Below are 12,287 nucleotides of genomic sequence, written 5' to 3' on the forward strand. Positions count from 1 at the left end.
TTTCTGTTAAAAAACAAAAGAAAGAAAGAAAGAGAAAGAGAAATAAACATTTGTTCCTGTGATTAAGCCCTCATTTGTGTTTAAAACATAAGTGAAGTAGGGACAGTTCAAGGCACAGAGGCGCGTGTTCTGATTTGGTTGTTTACCATCAATCAGACCGTTGCTTGGCAGACACTGGATGGTTATGAGCCTGAACAAGCTGAAAAGGGGCAGGAAAAGAAGTGGAGGCAGCATTCTTCCTATTTAAAGCTGCATCGCTTGAAAAAAGTTTTCTCAGACTGTGCTGGAGCTGGTGCTGAAAAAGGGGGTTTGCAAAGGCTGCCCTGGGGCTGGTGCTAAAAGAGCCCGCAGCTGACTTCATGGTGCTACAATAACCTTAGAATCTACTTTTCACTCCCAGGAGGACCCACATGTCTAATATTTAGACATGATGGCAAACTGGGTGGAAGCAAGACCTCTCCTCATTCTTACTGTTTTATTAGGGCAGTTTGTCTCAATAAAAGCCCAGGAAGAAGGCGAGGATGGTGAGTTTGCTGTTTGCTTTGCTTGTGGTGTTTACTGCACGGTTTGGGAAATAGGTGGAATGTTAAGCCTCGGGAAGGAAGAGCGTGAAGAGGAAGTTCTGGTTTGAAGTTGAGAAGGGGGCTGACAGATTTGCACCTGGGAAACGGCTCTCTCTCGGAAGACAATCAGGATATTTGTAAATGCGGAGCTTCTCCATCTGCCGTTGGGCTGCATGTTTCTGGGAAACCCTAGGAGAAGTCCTTTTGCCTGAATGTGGACAGTGGGAACTTTAAAAGAAATGGAGAGTGCTTAAAACGGAGCACTAAAGGCACTTTTAGCCAGAGGAGTTCTGTTCTGTGGGCTGGAGTTTTCAGAGCAAGGAAAAGTCGCAGCAGGAGCTGGGTAGGGTGGAGTCTTTTTTGTACGGAACTTCAGCTGCTTCATACAATTCTTTGTTTAGAAAAACCTCTGCAGCCACTCTGATAACTGATTTTTCTTTGTCTTTGGCTCCTTATTCTTTTCTCTTTACAGGCTTTTACTTCTTTCCCATTTTCATTTGTGATCTTAAACCACTTTTGCTTACTGAGAGACAGTCTCGTTTACTTGTCCGTGACAGAGGCTGATAGAAGCCAGATTTCTTAAACAGTGGTATTTTCCCACCCTACTGACTTGATTATCAGGACAGTGGTGGCTCCCTGCTGGATGGCGGAAGGCTGCAAATCGGCATGCCTTATATATAATGTATTTATCATGGAGTATTTGCATGGGCATTATCCTTTAGACACAAGTTTCATTTCTTTTTAATGATTTAAGGCAAATCTTGCCTGGTTACCGATTTTTTTTTTCCTATGCAATTTGCTCATGGTTAGAGTTGGGTGGCATGGTATGGTTAAGCAAAAACGCATGGCTGCTATAGAATATAAGAAAACATTTAAATTGGTTCCACTGGTTATTAAATCCTTATTCTCCAGACATGTTTTTTTTTCATAATAGACCATATACATTTTCATAACTATTTAACATCAAACTCAAGCTTTTAAAACTTAGCACATTTAAACTTTTCTGTTATTGTCTTTTATATATATTTTGAGTGTATATATATATATATATACAGATATATGCATATGTGTGTGTATATTTTTTAATACCTGCTTCTGTGTATTTTTGCTCTGAAGATGTTCATAAAATTAATCTACAGGCCACAAGGTCTAAAAATCATTTAAAGAGTGAAAATAAGAATGTGAGATGAATACTCAACAATCTGTCCAGAGTCCCATAGAGGGGGCACTTTCTAAAATCTTGTAACTTTTTACGTTACTTTTTATGTTTTAAAAAACGAGGCAATTCATAAAAGGTAAAACTGTTGAGTTTCTTTGAAATGGTGTGAAAAACATTAGTTGTTTGGAGGGGAGGTGAAAATAATTGAATAGGTACTAGGAGTCAGGAAAGGGGAGGAAAAAATATGGAAAAATTACAATAGAAATAGCAAATTTAATTATAAAAGGAACAGTTCACTCCCCTCCCCCACCAAAACAATCAACAACTTTAGTTTAAAACTTAATTAACACAATTTTCCATGTCAATATACTTTAAAATAAACAACTTACTTTTATAAAGTGTGGAAATAATTGATCATGTGAATAAACGAAAAGAGTGTTTCATAAGGTATATGGAATAGGCATATGTTAAAAGACTTTCCCAAATAATTGTAATTACTCTGTAGGTGTTATTGAAAAATAAGGAGAGTTTAATGTTTTCTAATATTAATTTACCTAAATTTTAGAAATTTTATATTTGGTGCAAAACAGTCTCCATCTCCATACCAACCCCTCTTCCCCCTATATAGCCAAACAGCACAGCAATCGGAATCCCAAACATCAGATTTTACAGAAAAAGTATAATTCCGTACATACACATGGTAAAACTTAAATTCCTCTGTTTTATTACTCAACCCAGGAGAGAATATGTGATAAAAATTCAATAGCAACAGAAAGTTGTATGGCCCAAATTAAAGGTAATATACACAAGAATTCCAGAATCTAGTATATTCAGAGTTTTGTAACTTGTATTGTACTTACTTACTGTTCATATTTTGGTTTCAGTTATATTGAATGGATACTTGGCAATACTTTATTCCCCCTGTTCAGGCTTGACACAAGCTTAATAAAAGTGTCAGAATTTTGAAACTCCATGTGATTTTAAGTTTGGGGAAGAGTAAGTTCAAGTAAATGCTTTAAACTAAAGAAATAGCTAAGGTTCACAGGCAAAACAAGTATATTTTTCAAATTTTGGCTATAACTAAGTGATATAATGTGGTAGTGATTTTGTGTAAAAATATGTCCCCTTTGAAATGTAGACACGTGTTATCACAGGTAACTACATGTTTACAAGCTTTTATAGTTTTCTTTTCAAGACTTCAAGGTATATTTTTTATCTGTTTGACTGTGTTTATTTACCAGAAATGTCAACATAAGCACAGTGTCTGCCTGATAGAAATACTTATGAATGATGCGATAAGAGTAAATAAATAAAGTTTTGGGACATATAGGCCCAGATAATTACTACCTATCAAAAATATAAGAACTGAATTCATTTTTTACATTCCTAAGAACTGAAGGGAAGTTGGGCTAACTTTAGTTGACACTATTCAGTAACAAGAAGCAGAGTTAAGAAGACAAAATCAGCTTTTCATGATTTTTGGGGTATATGTGTTTGTGATGGTGGTGGTGGGATGCTTTAAAAGGTTCCCCATTTGTTTTTTCTAGGAGAAAATACTATGAATTTATAGTAATTTTTATACTCCTAAACAAAGGTCTAACACCTATTGAGTTATGCACATTTTTGTTATTAGAAATGGACAGACTTAATCTGAGAATATAATCTTTGATATGAATCGTTGATTTCAACAACAGAGAAAGAATGGGGAGAAGGAAAGGTGCAACATTGTACCATTTATTTCCAGAGACCAGGTAGGTGACATAAACAGGTGAAGCAAGTGAGTGTTTGCATATCAACAGGGGATGATGGGCCTGTGGAGAACTGAAGATGCATATGCCCACTTTAAGGCATTCAAAACCAGTGTTTTCCAGAAAGCATTGCATAAGCCAAATACAATATCTCTGAGTGCCAAGTCTGGCTCATGGACCATAAATTTGCAACCCTCTTGTTGCAACCCTACACTGATATCCTGGACCCAAGCCAGCTTCTGATTACTAAGAGATGAAGGGCTCAGAGTCCTTTTTATATCATGGTTTCTTCCATTTTTATGTCACATCTACCATTTATCTCATTATTATAATACAAACTTGAAGACACAAGTGCTCATTACTTAGTACTACTTGGCCCAGATCGTTTTAAATGGTACTTAGTACATTACTAAGTAGTACTTGGATTGGATCATTTTATAGGAGGTAGAGAATATGAATACATAGCTTAAGATACTTGAAAACTCATAAATTGTTTTAAACTCATTACTATTGAAATAGATACTTTGGATTATGTAGGACATACAACCTTTTCTTTCATAGTGGATGTTTTAATCTAGATTCAGCTGCATATACCAGAATGCAATTGTTTAAATTTTTTTTAAAGTGCTTTTTTTTTTTTTTTTTTAATAAAAGAAAGTTTTAGTTAGGTAGTGAAAGGCTGGTATATTAGCTCTACAAAGTCATCAAAGACCCCGTCTCTTTCTAGTTCTCTACTCTCATATTCCTGGGGTATAATCCTTGATGTTATGGTCTTAGATGGCTGCTGAATTTCCAGCCGTTACATTTACTTTCCAGGCATCTGGATAGAGGATGAGAGACGAAGGCTGTGATTCTCTCTTTATTCATGGAGACTATTAAGTCTTCATCCCATTTCAACTTACTTGTGGCCAGAATTCGGTCATATGGTCACACAAAGCTACAAGGGTGGCTGGGAAATGCAGTCTTTTAGGTGAGTAGCACTAGCAGTATACTCTACTGAATAGAATTATGTTACGAAAGAAATAAAAGAGAGAATAGCTGTTAGGAGGCAAATATAGTCCCAACGGCAATGAGTGTAACTGTCACCCACTTTCATTGGAATAGATCTAGTTTCACTGGGCAGGATATAGTTGTGTGACCAGATGTACCCTTGTTATTGGTCACTTCCAAGTAGTCCATGAAGCCAAGAACATTGGGTGGCACTTAAATTAGACTGCAGCTTTTTGCTTTCTAATTCTTTTAAAATACATTTAGAAGTACCTATAACTTTTATCCAAACTAAAGTGAGGCTTTATTTTGAAGACTATATCTCTCTCTGTAGATGTAGACTGGTAGATTGATAGATACAGATAAGTTTTTATATTGACAGAACAACATGTGCTTTGACCATGACTCTTTAGGTTAGTGGGTAAGCAATCCACAGATCCACGTTGAGCTGGCTGAATAATCATCTGAAGAGCTTGTTACTCATATAGATTCTAGGCTTCCCTCTTTTCCAGATATCTTGATGTAGATGGTTTGGATGGGATTTGGGAATTCTCTAGGTGATTCTGATTCCTGTTGGTTAACCACTATACTGCATCTCTGCCTAACATCCTTTTGATATTGACGTGGACCAGTTGGCTTCTTGTTCCAAGACTACACAACTGTGGTGTAGAAATAACTTGCTATTCTACTTATTCCTTTCACTTACAAAGTTGCCTAATTAAAGTTTGCAGAGAAACTGTGGCAAATTCACCATCATTTCTGGAAAAATAACTCAGTGCCCAAATCTTCTTCACGGCAGTTAGGTAAATCATTCTACTATGCAATGAGTACATCTTATTAAAATATATTTCCAGGTGGTTATATAATTTTCATTTTCTCTCTTGCTTCCTGTCTTCACATTTTTAGCACACTTTTTCACCACAGGTCTAAAATTCATTGTATTGGTCAGTCTAGAAATGCACATAATGCTGACTGTGAGGTAAAAACACAAAGAGAAATCTTTGTTTTGAGTAGCTGGGACTTACAAGTTTGGAATAATGTTAATCTATGGCCACAGAAAAAAATCTTTTTTAAACAATGTTCTCCTACTTGAAGGACAATCCATACATCATCAGTGGCCTTTTATCACATTCATAAAATGTTTAAAAATCAGTCATTTTTTGACCTACTATGTTTTGTTTTGAATCACAACATTCAAAAATTTAGATTTACATATGAAAGATGTAGTAATGATAGAGGAAAAGACTAAAATTATTAGTTATTAATTGATTTTATTATATAAATTTGGGCAAGTTGTACAAGTTTGTATAAAACAATGGAGTTGGGAAGATATTGACAATTCAGTTTTCCTCCTAATTTCTTTCCATGTAAATTTTACATGTATTTCATCTAAATTTCCTTTAAGACTGTTGAGCTGTTATAATCAATATTTTTAAAACAATATTTTTAATCTACTCTTGCATTTGCTTGACGAGAGGAGCAGACTGTCTTATGGAATATTTTGCCTTAAAATTGTGGCCACATTGGCAGCTTTGATGTTTTTATTATATTTTATTGATGTTCAAAACTAAGCCCTTCCAAAGAAATCAAGTTGTTTTCATCTTATACATAATATATTCTCTAAGGAACAGTGTATAAGATAAATCACAATAATGCAAGATTTTTCTTATCCCCATGTTGCCTTCTACAGAGAAGGTAGTGATATTAACAATATTAATAAATTAAGATTAATGAATTAATGGAAACTTGTCCCTATAGCTCTATGGTATAATGTTCAAACTCAAAAATGTTTGCATCCTTTTTTTTTTTTTAAGTTTCTCCTAGGAAGGAGAAAAGACAGTCTCACAGTTCTCTCTCTCTCTCTCTTTTTTTTCTTTTTTTTTTTCTTTTTTGGGTGTCTGCTCAATCAGAGTTATAAACCCAGTTTCAAGAGGCAACAAATATATTTTCAGTGGAAATGTTGCTTGCAACATAAGCATCATAGACTTATTGCAGTCTGCATACTGTAGTAAGGAAAGGAAGCCCAGTCCAACAATCACTGGGAAAACACATGGGTTCTGGTCCATCTCTGCTATTTAGCTGTTTTGCAACCTGTAGAGAGTCCTTTAGTCTCACCAAGCCTTTGAGTCCTCATCTAAAATCAGGGATAATGTACACACCCCTGTCAATCTGATGGGACTCCTAGGCAGATCATTTGGGAAAATTACCTGAAGGTAATTTTAGAGCACTTAAATGAGACACAGAGAGTGATATTACAATCTGATTTCAGTCATCACCGATACAAACCTTAGTGGTATATTTTTTACTTTACCTAATCTTTGAATTTATTTTGAGAAAACTTCTGGATTTGTTCCTCTTCTGTACTTTCTTTATTCTCCATTTCCCAGAGGAACTTGCTCCATCAATCATGTTCTCTTTTCTATAACTACAACCACTCTCTTTCTTTGGTGCTTTTCCCGCTATCTTATAAACAATCTCAGCTCTCTCCCAGGGCCCCTGTGTGGCTCCCACCCTTTCTTAATTCTTACCCTGCCTGCTTTAAAAGAGTAATATAGTTTTCTGTCTCTCCTTCCATGCCCTCACTCATCCCTATGTACTCTGACTTTTGCCTGCTCCCTGCCCCATTCCAGTGAAGCTAGTGGAGTAAGATGAAGACAAAAATGGCGATGTTTCCAGTGGGCTCCTTTTACCTGTCTTATCAGGCCTTTTGCCTTTATTTGATACAATTAACCACTCCAGCTTTCCTGAAAGACTACTCTCTGAAAGTCCTTCCTCTAGCTACCTTACCTTTTCTTCTCAGCATGGGCTCCTTCTCTCCTTTTTTCCCTTAGCACTTTGTTTTCTCAGAGGATTTAGTTCACTGGTCTTCCCTGTATATTCTCTTCCTAGATCCATCTAGGAATCAATCACTCTCAGGGTTTTGCTTAACAACTAACTGCTGATAATTCTCAAATCTCTTTCCAATCCTGAACTTCTACATGAACTTCAGAATTCTCCACTGATGGGCCATAACCACTTCAAGTTCAGTGTATCTAAAACTCAACTCATTATCTTTCCCCTAAGACAAGATCATTTTTCCTGTGTATTCCTTATATCAGTTAATGGCAACATCATCTTACCTGGTCACTCCAGCAAAATTCCAATCAGTTACTAAATTCTTCCGTTTTATCCACTAAATATTTCCTCAATATACCTCTTCTTCCTGCCTTCTCCAAACACCTCAGTTCAGGCCTACATTATATCCCTGGATAATTGCAGTAGCATTTAAATTCCCTGCCTTGCCTCCTGTGTGGCCACTTCCCACTTGCATGTGTATAGACCTCTTCTGTTGCCACTGTGATATAAAAATCTAAATCAAAAAACCTAAAATCTGATCACATCATTACCTTCCCTATAACCTTCCATTGACTCCAATAATTTGGAGAAAGAATAATGTTCAAGCTCCTAAGCATGGCACACAAGACCTTCTAAGATCTGGCCTGTTTCTAGAATGTGAGTCAGATCAGCTGTAACTCCATGTCTCAAAATAAGAAATTGCTTGTAGTTTTGACCTCCCACTGCACATACACACATGCACTTTTCCTTTTTTTACCTCTGCTTTTCAGATTCCACTCCATGTTATGAATTCATTTTATGTATTAGGTACATGATAGTTATTCCATTATTAATTTAATGGAATATTTTTAAATTATAATTTTAAATATTAATTTAATGGAATATTAATTTTTAAAATCTAAAAAAAATTTCCCACCATTTATTTTATTTTACTATATGTTTATTTTATTTTTGAGAGAGAAAAAGAGAGAGAGAGACAGAGCACGAGCAGGGGAAGGGGCAGGGAGAGAGGGACACATAGGATCCGAAGCAGGCTTCAGGCTCTACACTGTCAGCATAGAGCCTGATGTGGGGCTCGAAGTCACCAACTGTGAGATTATCACCTGAGCCAAAGTCGGTGCTGAACCCACTGAGCCATCCAGGTGCCCTTCTTTTTTTTTTTTTTCCCCCTGCCATTTATTCAAGTATCAGTGCACTTATTTCAAACTCAGGTTTTGCAAATTTGCATATTCTTGAGCAATTTTTTTTTATTTCTCTGTCTTAGTTTATTTATGTATACAATTAGAATGATAATGTTTACCTCAAATAATTATTATGAACACTATCCCACATATAAACCACCTATATAGTATGGCTCCTAGCAAATAGCAGGAGCTCATTAAATGATAGTTGATATTATTATTCCATTACTACTTAATAACATAGAAATAATAATAAGTGCTTATTGGGTGATTATGACGATGAAACTGTTAGTATGGAAAAATAAACAACTTTTGTTCTCAAAGAGATGAACGTCTAGTGTAAAACTTAAAATGCAAATTTTACCTACCATTGTATTATGGTCATTTTGATAATACATCGATGTATTTACCTGATTTCTAATTGGGCTATATTTTAAACCTATTTAAAATTTTTATTCTTCAAACAGTAGAGTTTTACTGTATTGGCTCCTTATATAGGTTTACTATGGGAAAAAGCAAAAGAAACAAAAACATCTTTCCACTGGAGACTGGAGACTGTCTCATGGCCATGTGGTCTGAAGCATCACCCCCCACTTCCTGTTTCACACCCCCCCCACACACACATTTCATTCTGTGCAATGGTTTCCAGTGTGTGAGCAAGCCAAGCACGATTCATTCCATGCCCCAGTGCTACCTCATGCCTGTCTACCAGCTATGTCTATTTCAGAGTTTATTCTCTGAAAATATGAGAGTCATAAAAATCTCTATTAAAAATTGGAAGCTTATTTTCCAAACTGCATTGCTCTGGGTTGCATTTGCAATGAGAGGAATTGCTTCACTGCACAGGGATTTACAAGGCAGCTTCCAGGACTATTTGGATACAGAAGTGGGGTGACCCATCTTTTCCCAGACTTCGCAGCAAGTCTCTTCATTTTCCAAAGGTTGCTGGTTTCTTCACTCCTACTCCCAGGAGATTTTTGTGAAGTTTACTCCAGAAAGCAGAAACTGTGTAGGAAGTAGGCATATTATTCACACTCATGCTTTCCCTACTTTGCTGCACTTTTCATTCTTCCCAGTTTTTCACACTTTAATAAAATGATGGTTTTGACTTAGAGGGAGGCACGCTTATGGAATTTTACCAGATAATTTGTAGCTATGAATTTCTTTAACTAAATCTTTATTATCCAGTATGGTTGTTCTGTGGCCATCAGCTTTAGATTTTTTTTTTCATTATGGAATTCTAAACATATGGATGGTTTCCATAGCAAATAAATTCATTTATAGAGCTTTAATCTTTTTATTTATCTTAAATAGTAGTTGTATGCTTATTGCTCCTGAGGTAGAGGAACCTATCCGATTCATTTATGCTAGTTTGAAGTTATTTTTTTAATGTTTATCTATTTTTGAAAGAGAGACAGAACATGAGTGGGGGAGGGGCAGAGAGAGAGGGAGACACAGAATCAGAAGCAGGCTTCAGGCTCTGAGGTGTCAGCACAGAGCCCAATGCGGGGCTCGAACTCAGGAACCACTAGATCATGAGCCAAAGTCGGACGCTTAACTGACTAAGTCACCCAGATGCCCCTAGTTTGAAATTACTTTTAAGACATTTCTGTCTCATTCTTTGCAGAGCTTTATATTGAAGAAATGATTAAGTTACAGTTTAATTCAGAACATCATGTTTTTCATGTTAGTGCTAATTTTTGAACTAGAATTTCTGGTAGGATGGGCTGGTGGACAGTGAAGTTAATTGGTTGTCATAGTAGATGAACTGCAAAAAACCTGCCTAGTTTTCAGGTCTTTGGCTATAAACACTAAATCTCTGAAGCTTTATAAACAAGCCTTATACTTTATTTTGAGAAGGCAGAAGGGTACTGGTCATTCCAAGGTAAATGAGTGATTCTGATATAAGAACTTTCTTTTACACAAGTTTATACTGGTAAAAAAAAATAACCTTGGGCCCTTGAAGGAGGAACAACTGAACACTTCATCAGAGTTCTTGTGTTCAGACCTTCAGGTGCTATAAGTGTTATGTCTTTCTGAGTATTCATACAAAATGTCACTTCTTTCTCCAACCATTTCCCATATCCCCTCAAGTCGTGGTGTCCACTGATGAGATTAGGCAAGGGTTTGTGCTTTTATTTTTCTCCCTCAAGCATCGTAAAACTGAACTGGATTTTGCTGAGAAACAACTAATAAATTCCCGAACAAATGGAATTCTCATTAGCCTGGGAAGAATTCAGTCTTCTTGCAATCTGCTTATTCTATTTTTTAAAAAAGTGGGGTAATTCCTTTATGTAGAGAAAGAGACAAAACTGAAACAGAATTAGTGCTATAGAGATTAATCAGTGAATGCATTTGAAGTTCCATTGGCAAGGCTCGTGATGGTTTGGTACACAGAGGATGATAAAATATTGATAATTAAACTTGTACTTTTAAATGTTATTTTGGCATTTGCAGCATATAGATAAGTATGTTCCATAAACTTGCCAAAGGAACACTTACCTGAGCTACCTTGTCTTCTTTCCACATCTGTTCTATGGAGGCAATGTTGCAAAGTCCTAGAGGAAAGAGCAGGTTCAGTTCTAGAAAAACAACTTGGAAATAGATGACTTTTATTTTATTTTGCTTTGTTTTGTTTTAGGAAAATATGCTCTCAGCCTCCTTTCTGTTTGAAGGGAAAGCATTCAGAATTCTGCATGAAAAAATCAGGGTCTCACTGCAACTCCACCTGGATGTCACCTTCCCAAATTTTGCCTTAAATTACAGACTTTTCCTTGGAGCCTGTTCTCCTATCAGAACTTACTGTTTGTTGTCCTTTTCTTTCCTACTCCATAGGAAACTAATATATAATACATGCTCCCCTAGTTACTATTCTAATGCATAGTGTTAGTAATATTACTCCCTTATAATGAGAGCCATTATATGGTAATTTGCCTTTTGCAACCTTTTTTTCACTATTCTCTGGCCATCAGAATCAGTGGACATCATGGCTGTGGATGAAAACTCCAGTATCATCAGATGGACTCTGAGACTCACGCTTTAGGTGGATGAAACATGGCTGTCCTGGACATTCTGTACTTGCCCATGGAAGGTTCCACAATCAAGACATTAAAATCACTTCAGATCCATTCTAATAGAAACTAAAAGTTGCCTTAGTATAATCAAAATGGAAATTTGCCCACCACATTCCCATTGTTTCTGAAGAGGAACTTTGAGTTTCTTCAGGATAGAACCCTATGATAGTGCATCCTATGGAAGGCATAAAAGCATGGAAGGATGGGTTCTCTGTGGTTATGTAAGGGTGCCAATTAACTTCATTGTAATACACTGAAGTGTCAGGCACCAAGCTAACATGAGACTTCATGATTGTATCATGTCTTGTGAGATTTATTTAGAATTTTAAAGAGGTTGGGGAAGTTTGTGATATCTCTTAATTTCTGTTCTTTAATTCCTCTATTTTTTTACTCTATGTTCCTCAAATGTAGCCATTTTAGAATAAAATAAATAAACACTACCACAATACTATATCTATTTTTTTTTTTTTTTTTAGCCAATAGCATATATACTATCAAACAAGCCTATGGACAAAAAGGAATAGGTCATTGTTTCATAGTGAGATTTTTTTTGATTCTGTGAAATTCCCTCAATTCCCGCGTATTGCCATTTTTCAATACTTAGGGTTTTTAACAGTTAACAATTTCTATGCTTCGAATTTCTCCTTTTCCACTCACTTTCAATAAGCAGTTAATAGGGCATGGGTCTTTGGAGTCTGACATTTGAGTCCTGACTTTGCCTGGTAACCTTGTGAACTTAA

General features: G+C 36.1%; 1 protein-coding gene across 1 annotated transcript in view; it reads left to right on the forward strand.

Moving 5' to 3' along the window:
• The first annotated feature begins 424 nt into the window (after positions 1-424).
• COL5A2 (collagen type V alpha 2 chain) overlaps positions 425-12,287 on the forward strand; it is a 152,445-nt gene continuing 140,582 nt past the window's right edge. Inside the window, exon 1 of the mRNA XM_047084300.1 lies at positions 425-524. Coding sequence (XP_046940256.1) covers positions 428-524 — 97 coding nt within the window. The 5' untranslated portion in view covers positions 425-427. The remainder of the gene's footprint in view (positions 525-12,287) is intronic.

Source organism: Lynx rufus, unplaced genomic scaffold (assembly GCF_022079265.1).
Source record: "Lynx rufus isolate CCGP_SWC_20201006 ecotype Redwood Valley unplaced genomic scaffold, mLynRuf1.p SCAF_2, whole genome shotgun sequence".
In the NCBI taxonomy this organism is placed as follows: Eukaryota; Metazoa; Chordata; class Mammalia; order Carnivora; family Felidae; genus Lynx; species Lynx rufus.